General features: G+C 40.1%; 1 protein-coding gene across 3 annotated transcripts in view; it reads left to right on the forward strand.

The window, feature by feature from the left end:
• Opcml (opioid binding protein/cell adhesion molecule like) overlaps positions 1-24,861 on the forward strand; it is a 1,182,194-nt gene that overhangs the window by 622,360 nt on the left and 534,973 nt on the right. The window contains exon 2 of one of the 3 annotated variants that reach the window (XM_058575284.1): positions 2,271-2,355. In XM_058575284.1, coding sequence (XP_058431267.1) covers positions 2,271-2,355 — 85 coding nt within the window. Of the gene's footprint in view, positions 1-1,515; positions 2,356-24,861 lie in introns of those variants that run through there. The other 2 variants (XM_058575283.1, XM_058575282.1) reach the window with 2 other exon arrangements.

The raw sequence follows: 24,861 nt of genomic DNA on the forward strand, positions 1-24,861 counted from the left end.
TCTGCTTTCTGAAAAGGATGTAATACAAGTTTTTGCCATAACTGATATGACTAGTGATAAGTAGTCTCTCTTCCTGAGGTAAGATGTGCTAATTAAAATTTTTAAACATAAACATATATGTGAGCTAAACCATTTTACAAGGGGGACTGGGGCAATATTTGTTTGTGCTCAGTTCCTCAGAACTGAGAGCAGGTAGTGTGCCTTTGTATCCTTCAGCAACTAAAGTAATAAACACTAAGAGCTTAATGCTTATTTTTGAATTACATTTCATTTTGCCAATTGTGCAGAGCCCAGTCTAATTTAACAAAAGGCTTTGAGAAAGAATACAGTAGGGCAGATGCACATAGCAACCATTAAATTAGGATACAAGAGCGAGAGCCACGCAGTGAGGGAGGATTCTGTCAGGCAAAGCAGGAAAAAGAATAATGACCAACCCAAGGAAAGCTGGAGTTCTTAGGTTTAGAACTGAAAGAAAATGAATCTGAGTTCAAAGAAATGCAGAGATTGGCCTCTAAAAATACCATGCCCCCATCTCCCCTTCTAACACTATTATGGTGACCCTTCCTGTAATCAGAAAGCTATAGATGGATTTATAAAGATTATTCCTACTATTTTTTTTTTAAGGATATCCATGTTTTTCCCAGCTCTTGCTTTTTACTGAAATAAAATGCATGGACAATAGGGACAACTTTGCATGTTGTGTTGTAAGAAGAAATGCACACTTGCCCACTTGACCAATAAACTTCAAGTGTAGGGGCATAAAGGTCTCTGAGGTAGGTCATCATAGTAGGAAGCTTCTCATTCTGGCTTTCTGCATAGGCCCAGGAAAGCTAAGCCATAGAACTGTAGCTTGCAGAGTGGTGGACCAGGCAGCCTGGTTCAGCTACCTGGAGTGGGAAATGTAGTTCAGTATCCAGGGCGGGGTTTGGCAACTTCTGCATTGGCATCAGGGAGGGAGGGAAGATGCCAGTGTCAGTTTTCAATTTGCTGCTTTCCCCAGAACTCCCTCTCCCTCTCTCCTCCTCCCTCCCCCTACTCACCCCCCATCCCCGCTTTGATTCCTGGGGAGCCACTGAAAGGGGCGCGACTTTCTCTTGGCTTGCTCAGCTATTGGGGGGAGAGTGGAGCCCTGTGAGGGGCCGGACTCATCCCCGCAGGGATTCCCAGATTTGGTGGGTGCAGCGGGACTTGGTGGGCGCCTGCGTCCCTCGCCCTGCACCGGGTCGGGATGAGCGCACAGTCAGCGCTGCCTGCCCGCCTGCTAGCTCCGAGTCGGCACTGGGAGAAAGTAACGGTCAGGGATGGAGCTGCTGCCATGACAACCCTGGCGGTCTGGGCCCGCGCGCGTCCGGGCTGCTCCCGGGAGGAAGGCGGCGCAGAGGCCGGGGGCGGCCGCTAAGCGTGGCGTCCGCGCGTCCCCGCGTCCCGTGCCGCGTCCCCGGAGGAGGCGGGGGCGCCGTCCGCCCAGCTCCCCGTGAGCCCAGAGCCTGCGCCGGGCGGCGCTCCGCGGGCTGGCGAGCGCGGGCCAGGCTGGCCGCGAGTTTCCGACCGGGCTGCGGTGAGGACATCCACGGACCGGAGGATCTTGGTCTGCACCGGCTGCGTGTCCCAGCTTGGAACTTTTTATCGCCTTCGGGTTCCAGATGCGAGACTTGGGGCTGGTTTATAAATATATCTATACATATGTGTGATCTAATAAAACATTTTCTCCTCTCCTTGAAGCAGGAGCTTTTTATGACATCTCCTTTATGTCAGAGACACTTGCCTTCTTTGGGTTATAAACTTTTGATGCCAGACCTCTGCAGAACGTGCCCAACTGAATCTTAAAGTAGCATCTTGAAGAGAGAGGCAGAAAAAGCGCAATCTGTGACCTTCATCCTTGCACCTTCCTTCTTTCTCTCCCTTCCCAGCTGTCTACCCCCTCCCCAGGGGAGCGTGGAGAAAGCTCTTTTTGGATGCAGGAGGGGGCATCTGGTTCTGCTAAGCTGGAAAGCTGAGGCAGGAATTGAGGAAGAATTATTAGACTCCGGAGAGCCTGGACTCTTTGCTTCTCCTTCTTCCTCCTTTCTGCTCCTGGTGTGCTCTCTTTTCCTTTCTGCCCACACCACTTCCTGAAACCGGCTGGTGTGCGTGGCGGGGGACCAGGACTGTGCTGCTGTCGAGTTCTGGGAAGTTGTGTCTGTCAAGGATGGGGGTCTGTGGGTACCTGTTCCTGCCCTGGAAGTGCCTCGTGGTCGTGTCTCTCAGGCTGCTGTTCCTTGTACCCACAGGAGTGCCCGTGCGCAGCGGAGATGCCACCTTCCCCAAAGCTATGGACAACGTGACGGTCCGGCAAGGGGAGAGCGCCACCCTCAGGTAGGGAGCTATCCTTCAAAGGGGGACTGAGCCCCTCAGACGTGGTTTCATGGGGAGGGGCTGAGGGAGAGAATGGAAGGCTCCTGTGGGCGATTGGAGCATGTGAGAGGGACTTTTGCAGGCCCAAAAGGTGGCAACTTGCGTCCTGTGGTTGATGATACCAGTTCTTTGGACAGGTTTGTCACTTGGTCTGGCTTTTCTGGTCTGTTATCTGGCCGGAAGTCTGCATTTGGAACTCCATGTATACATGGAGCCATGACATGGCTAGATTCACTTTTGTGTGTGTACCAAGATAAAAACATGTGGGCACTGAAATTGAAATACTGAGTGGTCAGCCAGCCCCTTGGATCCTCTCTCCCAGACCAGGAGATATGTGATGAAGTGGGGTCATCCTCAGGATGGCTAGACTTGTCCCTTTCAGCGGGATTCTTAACAATTGAAGGCTTTGGAATTACCAGGGCCAGGCCATGGCCTGTGAAGAGTTTGCTGAAGATGCAGCCACTCATGCCAACCTTGTGTGATAAATTATGAGGGCCATTTTATTTTTTCCAGCTGGGGCAAAGGAGAGGAAACATGTAGCTTTTATGCAACGACATCACTTCTGTGTGAGAAGCACAATACAGAAGCTTTTTGTTTTACCTTAATGAGTTACAGAGAATCACTTACGCACTCCAGGCAGAGGGGTGGAGATTCTTGGAATATGAACCTTTGGGGACTAGGCCCGCTGCAGCAGAGACTTTAATAAAAATGCAGCCACCACTTTCCACCAGCTCAGCAGATATCATCTTTTATCCCTTTAATGAGGCAGTCTGGTCCTAGGAGACAGATTCAGGGACGTCCCAGCTTAACTATGCCTCCCAATGTACACAGGGTGAATGCATTTGCCCTGCCTGTGACTTTGATGGTTATGGTGAAAATAAAACATTCTGACCCAGATTCTGTAGCCAAAATGCCTAGCTTCTGCAAGAGGAAAATGAGGGTGGGCTTTCCTTCCCTCTCTTCCTTTGGCTTTCCTTGTGGAACCCTCCCTGTGGAGATAAGCATCTCCCTGGGGAAAGAATGAATGCCTTTGGGAAACCAGCAATTCTTTTCTTGAACCCAAATGTTAAGTTTGCAACTTTATGATTCTTAGCTAAATCTTCTTTTGAGCTGGAGTACTGGTTCCAGATCCCTTGTATTCTGGTGCGTGGAGGCCCAAGAAGGACAGATAAGGAAGGAGGACAGAGATGTCTTTCACCTACAGCAGGAAAGACAAGTCCTTCTGGTATGCCTGCCCCAGGCAAGAGTGTACTTATTTGAAGAGTTGCTTCAAATAAGACCCCTGAGTCTGATCCCTGGGAAATGACTTGTGGGATGTACATTTGCAGTGGACTGGTTGGTTCAAAGATCTGAGTAGCACATGGAGGAAATTTGGGCAAATATTAGTAGTCTGAATGGGACGTTAGTATGTATCTTTTTATCTTTTATCTTCTAATCTTCCACTGGAGGCACAGAGGTCCAGAGTTGAATAGGGACTCAGTGTTGAACTTTGCTAAATCATCTGGCCTCTTCTTGCCCCTTGGAATTAAAGCACAAACTTAAAAACTTGAGCTTTCTGCTTTCTCTGACGCAGTGAAACAATTCTACCAGCAGAGGGCCAGCTTAGATCTACCATTTTTTATTAGCTAGTGGCCTGTTGTCATGATCTTCAATTCTAATGTTTAGCAGCTGGGCTTGGTAATGGGAATGGGAATAAAAAAGGAAAAGCTGAATACTTGATTTTTGTGCTTTGTTGGGAAAAAAACTTACATACTCAAATACAACTGTTATCTGTTACCTGATTTTGTGTTGTTGCTTTAAAAAAAAAAAGTAAGCACATATCCTATGTTGATTTCTTGTCTTTTCTGTGCATTTTACCCCAGGAAGAGAGAAATCTAGCATATTGTTTCACATTTTAATCTCTTTCTATCCTCTAAATTTTAGCTTATGCAATCTTATCTCTTATGGCTTCCTTTCTTTATTTTTATCGGTGTCTTTATGTGGCATGCTTTTGCTTTATATTCATTTTCTTCCTTCTTTCTTTCCCTCATCACTTAATTCTTATTATTCCATGATTATTACAGATTTTGATTTCACTGGAGACAATGTATCTTCAAAGAACATAAACATCTCCTGCAAATTTCTGTTTGTTTCAGTTTTTGTTTAATACATTTTTGCTTTAGAGGCAAACAGGCACATTCTAATCTTAACAAAAAACTTACTTGTCAGTACTTGGAGGGAGAGCCCATGTTTCCAGTCATTGGAAATCCACAGTTTCCCTCACCCCAGATAAATGTACTGATTTTTATTTGATGGTTCCTTTTGCTTTTAAAACCATGCTTATTTATGTATTTATTTTTGTCATGCTGGGGATCAAACTCAGGGCCTCACAAATGTTAGGAAAATGCTATGACACTCTGCTACATCCCCAGCTCTTTAATTCTTTAGCTCTATGGTCTCCTTAAAAGTGTTCATTGGGAATTCATTGCTTGGGAATTTAGTGTTCCAAATGCATTAAATATTCAGAATTTGCTAAAAAAATTAAATGATGTCTATTCCTATCAGCCACAGAAAGTCTTTTTAATATAACTGTCCTGGATCAAATTATCTCCAGTCTGTTTTTAATGTTGAATGGAGTCAGATAAGAAGCAAAGTCCTAGTAGGAAAAGGAAAGGAATCAAGAAACCTGGGTCCATCTTCAAACTCTCCAATGAAAAATTGTACAGCTTAGAGGCGGAATGATTTCCTTCCTTTGGGATATCAGTTTTGTTGTGACAGGTCTTTGATTACACTGAGAGACATTAGGAAGTGATGTGCTAAAGACGACATTGAAGTTTTGAAACTCATTTTATGTAAGTGAGGCAATATTATCTTCTTCATAACTACTTCATAAGGCTACTTAAAAAGTAAAAATAATTATCTGAATATTGAGTTATTTAGCCTTTTTGAAAGAGAGATGATATGGAAAATGAAGGTGCTATTCACTATGGTTGAATTATAGCTTCTATGAATCTGATTTGAATTCATTATTACAAATGGGCCCTCTTGGCCAGAGTCATTTCATTACAATTATCTTCTGTTGGGTTAAAAATGTTCTGTACCTTTCTTTTAGATTAGATATAACAAGTATCTAGGAGTCCTTTGTCTGAATCAGTGCCACATCAGGAAAGGAGCCTAGCATCCTAAACCTATCAGCTGGCATCTGACACACAGATGCCCACCAATTGAACCTTCTTCATGAAGCTCTGATACCTCTAAATTTACTTTGGTTTTTCTGTTAGTCCACAGTATCTGAGTACATAGACATGTTGAGGGATACCCTAAAACAGTGGTTGTATTCACTACTTATGGATGTTTTACTCAATGGGAAAAGTTTCTGCCGCAGTCTGGCTGGGCACAATTCAGGAGCCACTTGTCAAAAGAAACGAACTTTATTCTTAGAACCACACACAACAAACAAAACAGCTCCTCAGGAAAAACCCTCAGAGCCCAACTGCCACCACCGGCTTCCCATAAGCCTCTCAACCTCCCCCACTCCTCCTGCTCTTGAGGCCAATTGGCTGGGTCACTGTGGGCAGAGCCAAAATAAGTCCCCCAATGAGCTGCTCCATGGTCTGAAAGGGCAGGGAAACAGCCCGATGAGCATCACCACAGAGGAGCCAATCAGTTGGTAGCTAGAAGTTGCTGGGGCCGCTGTGAGCCAATCATCAGCTGGCAGCTGGAAGTTTGCTGGGGCCCCTTCTGCTGTGGCTCTCATCAGTTTCCACCAACATGGTGATTTATTTTGTTATTTTTGTTTTTATTTTATTTTTCAATATAGGATAAAAAATTTGGATAATCCTAGCTTGTTGATATGGGATTATGCTTACAGGCTCATTTCTACCCTGCCCCAACATTTTCATTTGGAGTTCTGAACTAATCCATTCAGAACAAGTAGGTGAGGTTTAAATGCTGCCAAGGAACAATCTGAGTAGTGGGATTTTTCCAAAGCAACTTGGGCAATAGAATTCCTGAGTACAATGTTCTGTTGTCCACCTGGGTGGTTTTCTGTATTTTTCACTTGTCATCAGCAGTTGGTCATCTGGCTTAAATTTGGAAATTCAGAGCAGCCAGTAGATTATTCAAAACATGTGCATGACTTTTGAGTTTCAATGTTTAAGGTGCCTAAGCTAAATAAGGACTATACAAGTGTAAAGGCACTGTTCTTGAGCTAAGAAAATGGAGACATAAAAAGACTTACAAGCAGGCCCAGGTCCAGAAGAGCCCTCTCACTTGACTATGATAAACTGGTTTGCTCCTTGAAGTTACCTGGAATGCTTTCTAAAAATTCCACTTGAGGTTGGAGATATAACTTAGTGTGGTAGAGAGGATGCTTAGAGTATGTGAGGCAGTGAATTCATTCCACACCAAAACAAACAAACAAAAGACAAAGAATCTAATGCCAAACTCACAAACCAAAGAAATCAACATCTCTGGAGTTAGGGTATTTAATGTATCTCTTCCAGTATTTCCAGTTTGGAGCAAAGTTGATGAACTCTGTTCTAAAGCCTTTATGCCCTATAACATCTGAGCAAGGTTGGTGTCCAGGGTCTCTCCCTCCTCCCTACTGTCCACTAAAGTGTCCCTTCCATGCATTCAGCCACCTTATAGCTACATTCGTGCTCTAGAAAGTGCTAGGCTCAGGGCCTGGGTGCTTCAGTTTGATTCTCATTCTACCTCTCACTAACTACATAGCCTTGAGCACTTCAGTGTAATTGTATATAGAAGGGAATGATATCCACCAGACCTGTAATATCAGGTGAGACAAAGTATATGGTGTTGTTCTGTTAGTTTTAGAGAAGCAGTATATTTCTCAGCGGTATTCATGGGAGATTTGTTCCAGGGCTCCCTGGATACCAAAGTTCTCAGATGATCACATCTCATTTAACCTACACACATCCTTCCAATATTTTAAATCATCTCTAGATTATTTATAATACCTAATACAATGTAAGTGCTATGTGAATAGTTGTTATACTATATTGTTTAGGCAATAATGACAAGCAAAACATCTGTACCTGTTCAATATGGATGCAATTAAAAATTTTAAATATATTTTTGATCTGCTGTTTTGCACATCTGCAGATATAATCCATGGATACAGAGGGCTGACTGTGTGTGTTAGTTGTTACTAGTACTAAATGGAACTCCTCAGTAATAATTGATATTCTCATTTTTTCCTAGTTTCATCTATTCTACCGTCTCCTTCTCCACCTACACACACACCTTTAAATTGTATTAGTTTCTTCCCAGTTCCACTCAGCTTCCTGCTTTTGGTTAAGAATTATTGTCATCTGGGTTCCAGCCACAGTTGCTACACCCCTCTTTTAACAGAGACACATTGTGGACCTGTGATTTCTTCATGTGTGATCACTGTTACATTGCAAGTTCCTGCATTTTATGTATTATGTATTGAGTGCAGATATTGTACTGAGTACTAGGGATTAAAAATATTAAGTATTGGTGGGACTCTTTGAGCCATTTTAATGAGACCCATCCTCTTCTAATATAGTATTACCTTACAGTAATGAACTGCTTATATTTAAACAGTTTTATTCTCTTTAAAATATGATGCTGGGGCATTCAGGCATAACACTCAGGGACCTGAGGGCTGAAGGATTTTTGGATTCTACTCAAATTACTTGTCAGAGGGGACAGTTGAATCCACCAGTGGTTGCAATCTGATCTTAAACTACACACGAAGTCTTCAATATCCCTAAGGGCAAGACAACAAGCAGGGTGGCAGAGTTAAGAGGAATCTTCTTAGCAGCAGTAAAATAACACATTTGGAAGAGGAGGCTGTCATGTTTCTGCAGAGATTTTCCTTATCAGAGAAAAAGAGATGCATTGAGCAAGGAAATTCGTAATCCTGCCTGAGGACTTAGTGTGTCCCACATTGGCAAATGGCTTCAGGATCACCCAGGCCAAGATGAGTAGGGCTGGTTTGAGTCTGTGACACTCTAACATCTCTGATTGGTAGGGATGTGTCTGCCTCCCCATACACATACCTAACATGTCCACAGTCCAAAGAAGGTAATGGAAGAAGCTGTTTTAAAGCATTAACAATGTAGGCCCCTAGACTGCTTGAACCATAGTGGAAAAACTCAGCAATTCTTATCTAAGCCCTTTAGTAATTATTTGGCCTCTTTTAGTAAATATGGCCCTTGGGTTCAGTTTAGTTCTGTCTTTCCACTTCCCTTCCTTCCAACTTCTGTTAAGGACTCTGCCCATGACCACCTTACTGTGTTTATCATGGCAAGCTATGGGGGATCCTGGTGTTAGAAATCTGATGGGATCCAAAAATGAGATGCATCAGAAAGGAAAAGCAAAGTAGCTTCTATTTGACCTTCCCAGGGGAGAACTTTAAAAATTGCTTTTTATTAACAGGGAGCTGTCTTCATAGTCATGAGATAAGAAGGAGGAATTACATCTTAAGACATCTGTAGATGTTTGCATTACCTATTAAGTTAGGAACTAAGTATTAGCCTTTCTTGATTTTATTTTTTAAATACAGACAAGACAGCCCCAGATTATTCCAAATATGTTTGATTTTTGTTTGCCCTGCAGGAAGATTATTTTGCTGATGTTGCATTTAAGGAAATCAGAGCTACAGTTAGTGTGGAGTAGATGTTGGGGAAAAGGGTGGGTTCTTTTAATTTTGGTCCATTCTCCTTCCTTTCCTGTCTCCCAATAGCAACACCTATTTAGTATAGCTTATACCCTGGTGTATTTTTTTGTATAAGTGAAAATTTAAGCTCCAGTGTCTAGTCTGCTCAGCACTTGCCCTGTCTAGATCTGCACTTTGTTTTCCTCGTAAAGAAGGTGAAGAAAGGAAAGGTTTGACACTTTCATCACTCTCCCTATAGGATAAGACCACAGGCCCTTTAATAAAACTATCAAGGCCCTGGGAGAGGAAGTGGGGTGCTTTTAAAACAAAAACCCTATTATCCATGATTTAATGTATGTCATATGCCTTTATAAATGACCTATCATTTAATGTAACTTTCAAAATATTACAATCCCAATTAATGGCATAGGAAATTGAGGTTTAGGGAAATTAAGCCACTTGCCTTTGTTCACATAGTTATTATGTGATAGAATTCAGATTTGCTCCTAGAAGACTTTTCTGCTTCTTCTCAATTACATAATCTACCCTGCCCTCCCTGATATAGAGACCAGAGAAGGTTTCCATGCACTCTGAGCAGAAACAAATAAAAGGTTTCTTTCTTTTGCCTGGACACATATTGGATTGAAGTCCAGGAAACCTGCATTTAAGCTGAGTGTTTTAATTGTCTTCTGTAGAATATTTAGGGTCTCCTTTCCCTCATCTGCACTTAAGTAAATGTTGACCCACCTTCTGGAGCTAGAAATAATGTGTGCTGGGAACACTGCACAAAATGATGGTCACCAAAGGGTTCAGCACACCGTAGAGGGGGTCATTGGTGTTCCTGGTTGTGAACCTACCCTAAATGTCCTACTATCCACTTATTTACCTCCTACTGTATACACAGTACTTCAAAGGGCCTGTGAACTAAAACAAAATAATCTAATCAGGTAATTTGTTGGGAAGAATCCACCATTGACAGTTGTGAAGAAATGAATGATCCCAAAGTATAGAATAAAAAGAAGTAGTTTCTTTAAAACCTAAAACATTTCAATCTGTAATCCTTCTCCATTTTTATATTCACATTTTAATTTAATCCATTAAGGTTGTGAAAATACCCACTGGCCTTCTCCTCACCTTGCTGCTGATTCATACTCTAGAGAAAATCATGTGACCTATTTTAACCTCCTTTTCCCTGGAAAGGGTACATTTTCCTTAATCAAAGAGATGCTGAAGGACTTGACCTGGCTTCCCATAAAAGTGCTGATCAATAAAGTTTTTAAAAATTGGTTTTGAATATTAAACATTTTCGTCAAGTCTAAAGATTTATGATAGCTCGGTTAACAAAGTTTCATTGTATATTGGGAACAAAGAATGTTATAAGTGGTTGTTAAGTTTTTTGGCTGGTCCACTGAAGATGATTTAACTCACAATTACCCAAAATGCTACATACTAGCAATGAAGAATAATATGAAATAATGTTGTTGTAGAAGTAATTACACAAAAGAGAAAAAATGGATATGATAATTTTCTATTTATTGTGAGTACTGACGCTGAAGAAAAGTAGGTGTAATTAGAGGAAGATAATATGGAGACATTTTCTCAACGATATTTCTGAATACTTTCAGAAGTTTTTGGAGTTTGTAGTATTGTTTCTATTTGAGCCAAATTTAATTTTCAGATGCATAGCGCTCACTCTATTGGATCCATGCCCACATCTGTCACAATATATTTGTCTGATGGTTGGAGGTGTTTTGATAAACATTAACAAGGAAGGGAAGAAAGACACAGGGAATGAAAGATAAAAAATGCAAAGACACAAGAGAGGAGAAAGGGGAAGAGAGATTTTCTGAAGGTATCAAAGCAGAATTGAACAAAGATAAAGGAAAGAACTAAGGAGCAGGGAAATGTGTATACATGTAGGGGACAAAAAGCTTCCACTGGCATTATTGAATAGTCAAAGGTAGAAAATAGATGGAGGAAAGAGAATGGAATGATAAGAATCACTGTTAGCCACCTGCCAAGATTCTGGTGTCCAGGACACAGGGTCATACGCATGTTGATGTCCAGTATCTGCAGAGCCAGCAGAGGCAAGAGCAATTTAAAGAGGAAGTTTCTGCTCATTGCTAGCTCTATCAGAAACTCGCTTCCCACCTGACCCATAGCTGTAAATCTTCTTGCCACTGAGTCCTAGTCCATGTCTTGCTAATGTATGCTGAAGCTATACCAGACTCTGGGAGATCAGGCACCCTGGCTTGTCCTTCCAGGACCTCCCCTCAGAGTGACTAGAATTGCCTTTGACCCCACTTGTCCCAGCTAAGTGGTTAAGCGACTTTTGAATGCTTACTGTTTGTCTGCTAACCCAAATTATTTATTTTGCAGACTTCTTCAACAGTGGTCAAGACCAATTCACGCTTACTCCTGTCTGTTCTGCTCCTTTACAATTAATTACATAGTTCATTCTCAGATATATGGCTTGCTATATCAGTTATTTGTCTACCTTGACCACCCAGTGATGCCATCCTGACATAAGGCTTCTTGCTTACTGTTTGGCTGGTTGGAACTTCCCAGGGGGATATAAGGAGAGCCACTATCTGTATATACAGGGAATTGAATCAGTTCAGTGTTTAATCAGAGTGGCCATGCTCACATTGAGATATTGGTTGTAAGTCACCTTGTGTAAGAGCAAGGAATTATAGTACTCAAATTTATACTCTCCTGTGCTTTTTATACTGTCTCTAGAGATATTCCTATTCTCATTGTCATTTCCTTTGCTTCTCCCATGTCGTAAATGTATTATATCTCTGGGTCCCCAGTGTTCAGTACAATACCTAATGCATAGTAGGCACTCCAAGCTTTCTAAAAGGAAGTATTAACTTCTCCTTTACTTCTTTCTTTTCTAGTTTCTCCCCTTTTCACATAGACACACTGGTGCACTCACATACACAAACGCACTGACTTCTGAGCTATCTATTCTAATGGAGATATTTTCACCATTTTGAAGTAATTGGGAAGTCGCTGAAATTACAACCAGAGATTCTGGCATTTGAATTCTGGTTGAGATAATGATCTCTCCCTAAATGGTTAGTATATAACTTGTCCTGTCTCTTGCTTGTTAGAATTGCATTTTTTTTTTGTGAATTTCACAATATTCTTAAAGCCACTGGCAGGAAATGCTGAGCAGACGCCAGGGAGGCTTGCTCCTTCCTTTTCACTATGTTTCCATAATCGAGGATGGCACATTCTGGAAGAGTGTCTGCAAACTTTAGAGGATAGAAAGGCCACAGTGAGTAATCTCTTAACATTCCAGTGGGCATCTTGGGATGAAGGGATTTATGGACCCATTTTCTTGGCTATCTGAAGTGCCACAGCTTCTGTAACAAGCACCCACTGTGATGCCTCTGAACGTGCCTCAGAAGCATGCTTCATGTTGCACCTGTGCAGTGCAAACAATTTATAGAATGCTCTTGATTATAAGCTCTGGTTTACAATTGGCAAGTCAATGGGTGCTTAGCGAAATGTAAGATAAAGTATAACCTCTATCAAGAGGTGAAGAACAGCAACTTTACAGTCCAAAAGACTCATTTTGAATCCCAAATCTACTACATAAGTAATAGCTGCATGTGGTTGGATTCCATTTCTCTAAGCCTCAATTTCCTGATTAAAAAGACCAGGGACTATATACCCACTTCACTGAGTCGTTGGGTGAGAGCAAACGACATTGAATTTGCAAAGAGCTAAAGTCTGATACTGTAGCAAGCTTGCAGTAAACAATAGCTACTTAAAAAATACAAATACAAAAAAAAAAAAAAAGCCAAAACACAAAAATAGGTTATAGTCATTCTTCAGTATTCATGGAGGATTGGTTCTAGGAACCCTTGGGATACCAAAATCTGTAAATGCTTAGGTCTCATCTATAAAATGCTGTAGTATTTGAATGTAAACTACACATATTCTTCCATGTACTTTAAATCATCTTTAGATCACTTATAATATCTATAAAATGTAAATACTATGTGAATTGTATGCTATATTGTTTAAGGAATAATGACAAGAAAAAATTGGTTATATGTTTAGGATATGGGATTTAAAAATATTTTCAAGCTGTTATTGTTTGAATATGAGGATTTGGATAATTGTTCTGAATGTATAATTTAAACAACCAACACTTGTTTAGTGCCCACTGTATGCCAAGCACTACTCTAGACAGTGCAGACATTTTAAAGTTGAATTAATTTCAAGCTCTCTTCTCTAATCATTCACATATAGTGAATATGTTGGCAGAACATAGAGCCCATAAATCAGGAAATGGGGAGGAAAAACTAGGGAGAAAAATAGAGGGAGGCAGCAAATTTGTTTTAAATACAATACACCCAAATTAAGTGTTCATGTCAATAAATTTGAACACATATATTCACTCATGTAACTACCACCCCACAAGGTAGAGAGCATTTTTATCACCCCAAAGTTCTCTTCGTGCCTCCCTTTTTATTGTAAAATATACTTAACATAAATTTTATCATTTTAGCCAATTTGAAATGTACATTTCAGTAGCATTAAGTACATTCATATTGCTGTGTAGCCATCATCACCATCCATCTACAGAACTTATTTCACCTCTGCAAACTGAAATTCTATATCCATTAAGTAATAACCAACCATTCTTCCTTCCCTGTAGCTCCTGGAAACCACCATTCCATTTTCAGTGTCTATGATTTTGACTATACCTCAGACATGTGGTGCCATGTGAAATGTGTCCTTTTGCGACTGGCTTGTTTAACTTAGCATAATGTCGCCAAGGTCCATTCCTGTTGAAGCATGTGTCAAACTTCCTTCCTTAATTAAGACCAAATCATTGTCTGTACTTCATTTGTCCATCCTTTGATGAACACTTGTGCTGCATTCACTATTCTAATTAGTGCTGCCTTGATCATGAATGTAGAAATATTTTTGAGCCCTTGCTTTCAATGTTTTTTTTTTTGTATTATGCCTCAAAGTGGAATTTTTGGATCATATGATAATTTTCTGCTTATTTATTTGGGGAGCTACATATTGTTTTCTGTGGTAACTGCACTGCTTTTCATTCCCAATTAGCTGTGCCTAAGGGTTTCTGTTTCTGTACACCCTGGCTGACACTTTTTGTTTTCTATTTTTGTTTATTAATTTTTATAATAGCAGGTGTAATGGGTTGAATTGGTATCTCATTGCAATTTCAACTTGCATTTCCCTGTTGGTGAATGATGTTGATATACTTATTGACTTGTATAAAGTATTCTCTTTGGAGAGATGCCTACTCAAGTTGATTGTCCTCCTGCCACTTGTTTTTATAAAGATAAGTTCTTTGTTGTTGGGTTGAGGGTTTTGGGATTCTGGATAGTTAATTTTTTATCAGACATATATGACTTGAAAATATTTCCTCTGATTCTGTGGGATGCTTTTTCTCTGTGTAGATAGTATGTTAATTGTGTAATAGTTTTCATTTTTTGCTTTAGTTCATGCATCCCCTGCCCCTTTGAGTGCCCATGTTTCTGATGTCATATCCAGGAAATCACTGTCCTCAAATTGGATGTCATGAAGCTTTGCCCTGCCCCCCTTTTTTTAAGTTTTAGATTTTATGATTAAGTCCAATGTATTTAAGTTAAATTTATATGAAGTAGGAGTGGAACTTCTTCATTTTGCATGTGGATATCTAATTTTCCGAGCACAATTTTTTGAAAAGACTGTCTTCTCTTCATTGAATGGTCTTTCAACAAATGGTACATTTGTTGAAAATCATTATAACAAAGGATTATTTATATGCATTAGTCTATTAATCTGTCTTTATGCCAGGTCAAGGCTCTTTTGATTTCTATAGCTTTGTTTTAAGTTTTTAAATCAGGAAGTGTGAGACCTCCAATTTTGTTCTTCTTTTTCAAGATTTTTTTGTGATCTCTTGCCATTTCACATGAATTTTAGGATAGATTTTTTTTCTATTTCTGAAAAAATAGACATCATTGGACTTTTGATGGGAATTACATTGAATCTATAGATCACTTTGTGAATGCTGACATCTTTACTATATTTAGTCTCTCAAGCCACAAACATGGGATATCTTTCTATTTATTTTTGTCTTCTTCAACTTTTCAGCAGCATTTTTTTTTGTTTTTTTTAAGCATGAAATTTTTTCACCTTCTTAAATAAGTTTACTCCTATTTTATTCATTTTGATACTATCAAAAATGGAATTGTCCTATTTTCTTTTTGGATTGTTCATTTTTAGTGTATACAAAGGCAACTTATTTTTGTGTACTGATTTTGTATCCTATAACTTTGCCAGTTAATTATTAGAACTAGTAAGTTGTATTTTTTTGGTGGAGTCCAGAGTTTTCTAAACATAAAATCATGTCATCAGTAAACAGATAATTTCCCATTTTACTTTCCAGTTCCAGTGCCTTTATCATCTTTGTGTAGCCTAATTGCTCCTGCTGAAACTTCTAAAACTATATTGATTAGAAGTGCTACAGGCATCTTGTCTTTTTTCTGATGTTGGAGGAAAAAGCTCTTGTGTTTTTCACCATTGAGTTATTAACTGTGAGATTTTAATATTTAAGAGATAGTTTCCTTCTATTTCTACTTTGCTGAAAATGTGTGTGAGTGTGTGTGTGTGGGGGGTGTGTGTTGTATTTTTCCAATGCCTTTTCTTTTCTTTTCTGCATAAATTAAGATGATCATTTGCTTATTTTATTTTTTTCTTCAACCTGTTAATGAAGCACGTGGATTGATTTTCATAGGTTTATCATTCTTGTATTGCAGGAATAAATTTCACTTGGTCATAGTGTATAATCCTTTTAAAAAGCTGTTAAAAGCAGTTTGCTGGAATTCTGTGGATAATTTCTGCATCGATATTCATAAGAGGTGATAATTTTTACTATTCTTTTTCAAGGTGTCTTTGCTTCATTATTAATAGGAAAACCTTGGCTCACAGATTTAGTTTGAAAGTATTCACCATTCTTCATATTTTTGGAAGAATCTGAAGTGGACTATTACTCTTCTGTAAATAATTTGTAGAATTCATCAATGAATTCATCTGGGCTTGGGATTTTCTTTTCTTTTTGGTTAGGAGGTTTTCCCCTTTATTTGTTATATATATATATATATATATATATATATATATATATATATATATATATATATATATATGACTTAGAGTATATTTTGACATAGTGTACATATGTGGATTTTAACTTATTCTAATTAGGATTCCATCCTTGTGGTTGAACATGATATAGAAATACACTGGTCGTGTATTTATATATGAACATAGGAAAGTTATGTCTGATTTATTCTACTTTCTTATTCCCATCCCTATCTCTTTTCTTCATTCCTCTATGTCTAATACTTTGATTCGTGATTAGATCTCCTTTCAATCATAGATTTATTCAGATTTTCTATTTCTTTATGATTCATTCTTGGTAGGCTGAATTCTTTAGGACTATATCAATTTCACCTACATTATCCAATTTTTTGTATGCATTGTTCATAATACTTATTATCTTTCTTGTTTGAATAGAATTTGTTCTAACATTTCCATGTCTTCCCTTTAATTTTTGATTTCAGTTATTTGGATCATTCAATCTAGCCAACAACTTATCAGTTTTGTTAATGTGTTCAAAGAACAAACTTGTGGTTTTGTTAATTTTCTTTACTTTTTATATTTTTATATTTCTCTATGATATTTATCTTTACTCATATATAAATATATAGCAATATCTATATACACTTCCTGTTAAAGGTATGTTTATTTTATTTTATTTTATTTTTTAATTTTTTATTGTGGGTTGTTCAAAATATTACAAATTTCTTGACATATCATATTCCACACTTTGATTCAAGTGGGTTATGAACTCCCACCTTCACCCCATACACAGATTGCAGAATCACATCAGTTACACATCCATTGATTTACATATTGCCATACTAGTGTCTGTTGTGCTCCGCTGCCTTTCCCATCCTCCATCCTCCCCCCTCCCCACCTCTCCCCTCCCCTCCCCTCCTCTCTCTCTACCCCCTCCACTGTATAACCCTGAGGGTCTCCTTCCATTACCATGCAATTTCCCCTCTCTCTCCCTTTCCCCCCCACCTCTCATCCCTGTTAAATGTTAATCTTCTTCTCCTGCTCTTCATCCCTACTCTGATCTTAGTTACTCTCCTTATATCAAAGAAGACATTTGGCATTTGTTTTTTAGGGATTGGCTAGCTTCACTTAGCATAATCTGCTCTAATGCCATCCATATCCCAGCAAATTCTATGATTTTGTCATTTTTTGCAGAGTAATACTCCATTGTGTATAAATGCCACATTTTTTTTATCCATTCGTCTATTGAAGGGCATCTAGGTTGGTTCCACAGTCTTGCTATTGTGAACTGTGCTGCTATGAACATCAATGTAGCAGTGTCCCTGTAGCATGCTCTTTTTAGGTCTTTAGGGAATAGACCAAGAAGGGGAATAGCTGGGTCAAATGGTGGCTCCATTCCCAGCTTTCCAAGAAATCTCCATACTGCTTTCCAAATTGGCTGCACCAATTTGCAGTCCCACCAGCAACGTACAAGTGTACCCTTTTCCCCACATCCTCGCCAGCACTTGTTGTTGTTTGACTTCATAATGGCTGCCAATCTTACTGGAGTGAGATGGTATCTTAGGGTGGTTTTGATTTGCATTTCTCTGAACATAGCTGCACCATTGTTTGGGGCATAAATATTTATGATTGTTATGTCTTGTTGGTGTATGGTTCCCTTAAGCAGTATGTAGTGTCCCTCTTTATCCCTTTTGATTAACTTTGGCTTGAAATCTATTTTATTTGATATGAGTATGGACACTCCTGCTTGTTTCCGAAGTCCATATGAGTGATATGATTTTTCCCAACCTTTCACCTTCAGCCTATGTATGTCTTTTCCTATCAAATGCGTCTCCTGTAGGCAGCATATTGTTGGGTCTTGTTTTGTGATCCATTCTACTAGCCTGTGTCTCTTAATTGGTGAGTTTAAGCCATTAACATTTAGGGTTATTATTGAGATATGGGTTGTTCTTCCAGCCATACTTGTTTATTTCTGTTACTAAACATGGTTTGTTTTCCTCTTTGATTATTTTCCCCCCCTTTACTGTCCTACCTCCCACTGTTGGTTTTCATTGTTATTTTCCATTTCCTCTTCCTGTAATGCTTTGGAGAGGATGTTTTGAAGAGATGGTTTTCTAGCTGCGAATTCTTTAAACTTTTGTTTATCGTGGAAGGTTTTAATTTCATCTTCCATCCTGAAGCTTAATTTTGCTGGATACACAATTCTTGGTTGGAACCCATTTTCTTTCAGTGTTTGAAATATGTTATTACAGGATCTTCTAGCTTTCAGAGTCTGTGTTGAAAGATCAGCTGTTATCCTGATTGGCTTACCCCTAAATGTAATCTGCTTCCTTTCTCTTGTAGCTTTTAAAATTCTCTCCTTATTCTGTATGTTGGACATCTTCATTATAATGTGTCTAGGTGTGGATCTCTTATGATTTTGCACATTCGGCGTCCTGTAGGCTTCTAGGATTTGGGATTCTGTCTCATTCTTCAAGTCTGGGAAGTTTTCTCGTATTATTTCATTGAATAGACTACTCATTCCTTTGGTTTGGAGCTCTGTACCTTCCTGTATCCCAATGACTCTTAAGTTTGGTCTCTTAATGTTATCCCATATTTCTTGGATGTTCTGCTCATGGTTTCTTAACAGTCTTGCTGAGCTGTCTATGTTCTTTTCCAGTTGAAATACTTTGTCTTCATTGTCTGATGTTCTATCTTCTAAGTGTTCTACTCTGCTGGTAGTATTCTCCATTGAGTTTTTAAGTTGGTTTATTGTTTCCTGCATTTCTAGAATTTCTGTTTGTTTGTTTTTTATAACCTCTATCTCCCTGTATAGTTGATCCTTTGCTTCCTGGATTTGTTTGCGTAATACATTGTCGAAGTGATCTTTCATTGTCTGATTTTGCTGTTTAATGTCTTCCTTGATACTCCAGATCATCTGAAGCATGTATATCCTGAATTCTTTATCTGACATTCCATCTGCTGCAGCTGTTACCTCTTCTAAAGTTGCGTTGACCTGCATTGCTTGTGGTCCTTTCTTTCCTTGTCTTTTCATACTGCTTGTGTATCTTTCCTGCAGGCGTGGGCGGCGGCTCTGCTCTCTCCTTATTCCAATTGGGGTGTCGTGGCTACCACACCGGCAGGTCACTGGGCCTGTTCTGGGCACTGGCGGTGGCTCTGTTCTGCCCCTACTCCAATTGGGGTGACGAGTGTACCACGCCGGCACGCCACCGGGCCTGATCCGCCGGTCGGTTGCAGGTTTGCCTACCCTGCAGGCACGGGTGGCGGCTCTACTCTGCCCCTACTCCAATGGGGTGACGTGTCTGTCGTACCGGCAGGCCACTGGGCCTGTCCCGCTGGTCGGTCGCAGATCTGCCCACCTTTCGGGCACGGGTGGTGGCTCTGCTCTGCCCCTACTCCAATTGGGGTGTCGTGACTACCCCGCCTGCAGGTCGCTGGGCCTGTTCCTGGCACGGGCGGCGACTCTGCTCTGCCCCTACTCCAATTAGGGTGGTGTGTGTACCACGCCGGCAGGCTCCTGGGCCTGATCCGCCGGTCTGTCGCAGGTCTGCCTACCTTGGAGGCACGGGCGGCGGATCTGCCCTGCCCCTCCTACCATGCCTGCGGACCCCTGGGCCTGATCTGCGGGTTGGTCACAGGTCTGTTCACCCTGCGGGCACGGGTGGCGGTTCCGCTCCGCCCCCACTCCAATTGGGGTCACGTGGCCACCACACCGGCAGGGCCTGATCCGGGCGTGGGAGAAGGATCTGCTCTGCCCCTACTCCAGTTGGGGTGACGTGTGTACCACACTGGCAGGCCACTGGGCCTGACACGCCAGGCTGTCACAGGTCTGTTTACCTTGCAAGCGCGGGCGGCGGCTCTGCCCTGCCCCTCCTACCACGCCCATGTACCACTGGGTCGCGGGTCTGCCCACCTTGCGGGTGCGGGTGGCGGCTCCGCTCCGCCCCTCTCCAGTTGGGGTCACGCGGTCACCACGCTGGCGAGCCGCTGGGCCTGCTCCGGGCGCTGGCGGCGGCCCGGCTCCTCCCCTCTGGCTCGACGACAAATTGGGGAGACTCGGGTGTCTGTGCCTCACCCCCCCTACCAGGAGACCAACTGTTTCTGTCGCCGCTGGTATTGATGAAGTTTTCTCCTCCGCCGCTTTCTGATGACATCAGATCTCTGCCATGTTGGTATCCTATGCGAATGGCAGCATTTCGTTCCCCTTGCCGGGCAACCAAAGCAACGGGTGAGTCCTGACCGGCCCTCAGCAGGACCCGGACCGAGAAGCAGTTTCCGTGGGCTCCTAGCCCTGGGCCAGGGCAGTTCCAGGAGCCGGAACTCTGCCGCTCCGTGCTCGGTGTAAGCTCCTATAAGAGTAGGCTCCAAGAAGCAGTCCCCGCGGGCTCAGTTCCGGGAGCCGGAATTCGGCCGCTTAGTGCTTGGTGTATGCTCTGATAGGAGCAGGGTCCAAGAAGCAGCCTCCGCAGGCTCCCCAGCCCTGGGCCAGGGCCGTTCCGGGAGCCGGAACTCGGCCGCCCCGCGCTCGGTGTTCGCTCCGATAAGATCAGGTTCTAAGAAGCACCCAGGCACTGAACCCTAGCAATCTGTCTGTAAGCCGCAGGCGAATGGCAGCCTGAAATTACCTGTTCTATGGCTGAATGAGCTGCGGTCAGTCGAAAACAGGGATGGTGACGTCAGCTTTCCAACATGGTGGCTGCTGGCCTCCTCTGTGGTCTGACCGGTGTGGAGAACCGAGATGGACCGCTTCCTTCCCCCGTCTCGAACCCAGAATTCAGCCCTGAGTACGGTCCTTGCACGGCTGGCAGAAACTGCAGCGCTGTATCCCTGCGTCGCTATCTCCTCGTTTCCCAGCACGCGCTGCAGACTCTAGCTGCGGGGCGATTTGCTAAATAAGCTGTGTTACCCTCCGTGCGACAAACCTCTCGCGTTTGAGTCCCTGTAGCCGATCCTCGTGCGATGGAAATCCTTCCTCCAGGTTCCGGAGCACCCCACTATTGCTGGAAATTCCTAACAAGATAGCCTTTAGCCGTCCTGACTTGTCATACTCCCACACAGTGAAGCAGCACACGGGGGCAATGCACTCCCCTCACCGCCATCTTCCCTCTCCGGTATGTTTATTTTATTCTTTTTCTAATTCCTTAAGGTTTCAAGTTGGTTCATGATTTGAGAATCTTTTTTTCTTTTTATAGGTGTTTAGGCTATAAATTTCCATTTTATTATTGCCTTTACTGCATTTCATAACTGTTGGTAATTTTCAGTTTTCCCCAGAATCTTAAATTTTTTACCTTGCCCCCCAATCCATTGGTTAAAAATGTACTGTTTAATTCACACAATATTTGTGTATTTTTCACTTTTCCTTCTGCTATGGATTTTTTTTTTTTTCCATTTCGATCAGGAAAAAAATACTTTGTATGGTTTCACTCTAAGGTTATAAAATCTTGTATTATGGCTTAGTGTGTAATCTATTCTGAAGAATGTTCAATTTGTTTTTGAGAAAATGTATACTCTGCCTCTGGAAGGTGAAGTGTTCTGTTAGGTCCAGTTTACCTCTATAGTGATGTTCACATCCTTTATTTCCTCTTTGATCTTTGTGTTGTTCCGTCCATTACTGAAAGTGGATCATTAATGTTTTCTACTGTTGTTATAGGAGCTGTTTTTCCCCTTAATTCTCCCAATGTTTACTTTATATGATTACATGTTCTGATGTTTGTTATATATATATATTTACAATTATTGTATCTTCTTGGTAAATTTATCCTTTTATTATAATATAGTATACCTTATGTCTGGTAAGAGTTTCTTAAAGTTTATTTGTCATTTTGGCATAGCTACCTCTAATCTCTAGTTTAATTTGTATAGAAATACTTCAACATCCTTTCCCTTTGAACCTATGTATGAAGCAATTTCAAATGAGTCTCTAATAGACAGCATATTATTGGTTTCTATTGCTATTATTAAATCAATTCTGCTAATCTATGTCTTTTGATTGGGGTGTTTGTTTCATTTATGTTTAAAGAAATTAACAATGAAGAATAACTTACTATGGCAGTTTTTTTATTTGTTTTCAGCACAGCTTCCTACCTTCATTTTTTCCCTGTGTTTAGTTGATTTACCTTTGTAGTGACACATTTTGATTTTCTGTCATTTCCTCTTGTATGTACACTCTACAGATATTTTCCTAGTGTGGCATATTCTCCTCGCTTACACATTTTATTTTATTTATTTATTAATTTATTTTTATGGTACTAGAGATTGAACATAGGGCCTTGATCATGGAAAGCATATGCTCAAACTACTGAACTACATCTCTAGCTCTTGGTAATATTTTAGTTTGAGATGGGTTCTAAGTTGGTCAGTCTGGCTTCAAACTTGTTATCCTTCTTTCTCAGCCTTCTGAGTTGCTGGGATTATTGGCGTGTGCCACCATGCCTAGCTTAGAACAATTTATTTTAAAATAGTAATAAATTCAGTCACTTTCAAAAATGCTGGTCCTTAGCGTATCTATTGTGAATTGTGCTTCTATAAACATTGATGTGGCTGCGTCACTATATTATGCTGATTTTAAATTGTTTGGAAATATACAAGGGAGTGGAATAACTGTGTCAAATGGTGGTTCCATTTCTAGTTTTTTGAGGAATTTTCATATTGCTTTTCAGAGTGGTTGCACCAATTTGCTGTCCCACCAACAATGTATGAGTACCCTTTTCCCCACATTCTCACCAACATTTACTGTTATTTTTATTCTTGATAATTGCCCATTTTTGAGATTGGGTCTCCTTAAGTTGCTGAGACTGTCCTTGAACTTGTGATCCTCTTGTCTCAGCCTCCCAAGTCACTGGGATCACAGACATGCACCACAACATGCAGCAAATTGTTCATAAATATTATTAATGGCTATTAAAATTTTAATTCAAATATATTTCTAAAAATAATACTGATAGGCTTTTCCACATTTTGTGGAAATTTGTTTTAAATATAAGTGTATGACACTTATTTGAAAAAAAAAATACACAGCAAATAAAAACAGTAAATGCTCAATAAACAAAGTTATATCCCAGGCACTGTTAACATTATCTCTTTTAATTCAGAAGAACAGGCAAGAAAGTGGCAGGAGAGATTGCCTGTTTGATGAACACAATATGTTTGGCACTGTCCTCAACTATGAGCCAAATTAGGTACCCTTCAACAAATGAATGGATAACAAAAATGTGGTGTGTATATGTGTGTGTGTGTGTGTATATATATATATATATATATATATATATATATATATATACACACACACACACAATGCTATATTACTCAGCCATAAAAGAGAATAATTTATGACATTTGCAGGTAAATGGAAGGATCTAGAGACTGTTGTCTGTTGTGCTAAGTGAAATAAGCTGGTCCCAAAAAGTCAAATGTTGAATGTAGTCTTTAATATGCTGAAGCTAATCCAAAATAAGGAAAGAGGATAAAATAAAAGAATAGAAAAGAGATTAATTAATAGAGTAGACAAAGAGGAGTGTAGGGAAGGGAGGAGGAATGGGATAGGGAAAGACAGTGGGATGAATATGACATAACATCCCTATGTACAAATATTGCAGTAAATCTCACCATGTACATATATAAGACACTAATTAGAAAAAAAACCAATAAACTATAAGTAAATAGCAAAAGGTTAGTAGAGAGAAGGGAACGGGAAAGGGAAGAAGGAAGGGAAAGGGGAAGTATTGGGGACAGATTAGATAAAATTATATTTCATGCTTTTATAATTTTGTCAAAATGAATTGTATTGTCATGTATAAGTTAAAAGAACCAAGAATGCTATTCCTTTGCAGCTTGGATCCCCTTTTATGTTATTTATCCTATAAATATTATTTTATATATTATGTATCCACTAACATATACTTATAATTCTTTTTATATTTTTGTCTTTTAAATCCTATAAAAGAATAAAAATGTAGTTATGAACCAAAATTATATTTTTTTCCTATTTTTATATATCATCTTTACCAATAACTTTATTTTCATACAGTTTAGTTTATTTGCTAACTTCTTTTTATTTCAATTTGAAATACTCCTTTTAGAATTTCTCAGAGGCCAGTTCTGTTGGTAACAATTTTCTCACTTTTATTTACCTGAAAGTGCCTTTTTTTAATTGAAATCATTTTGAATATAAAGTATGTTCACACCAATTCATGTCTTGATACATGTACTTTGGATAATGATGTCCATCACATTCCACCATCATTGCTAACCCCCTGCCCCCTCCCACCCCTCTGCAGTATCTAGAGTTTGTATATTCCTCCCATGCTCCCTCTCCCTACCCCACAATGAGTCAGTTACCTTATATCAGAGAAAAATGTCTTAATTTTCTCCTTCATTTTAAAAGGCCACTTTTAAATATAGAGCTTTACAATGATGTACAATGAATATAGAACTTTACAATGATGGTTTTGTTTGTGTTTTCTTTGTAGCAATTTAAATATTAAGTGCACTACCTCTGGTTAGCAAGATTTCTGTTGAAAAAATTCAATGAGGATCTTATTGAGGTTCCCTTGTACCTAAGGAGTTGATGTCTTGCTACTTTTAAGATTTGTACATTGTCTTTGGCTCTTGACAGTTTGGTCTTACTGTATTTCAGAGTGGTTATCTTTGGGATCAAACTACTTTGAGTTAATTAATTTTTTTTATATTTATATGTTCATTTCTCTTCTCAAATTTGAGAAATTTTGTATATT

The sequence above is a fragment of the Marmota monax genome, unplaced genomic scaffold (genome assembly GCF_021218885.2).
Source record: "Marmota monax isolate L192 unplaced genomic scaffold, Marmota_monax_Labrador192_F-V1.1 WCK01_AAM20220418_F8-fsc00062, whole genome shotgun sequence".
NCBI classification, from domain to species: Eukaryota; Metazoa; Chordata; class Mammalia; order Rodentia; family Sciuridae; genus Marmota; species Marmota monax.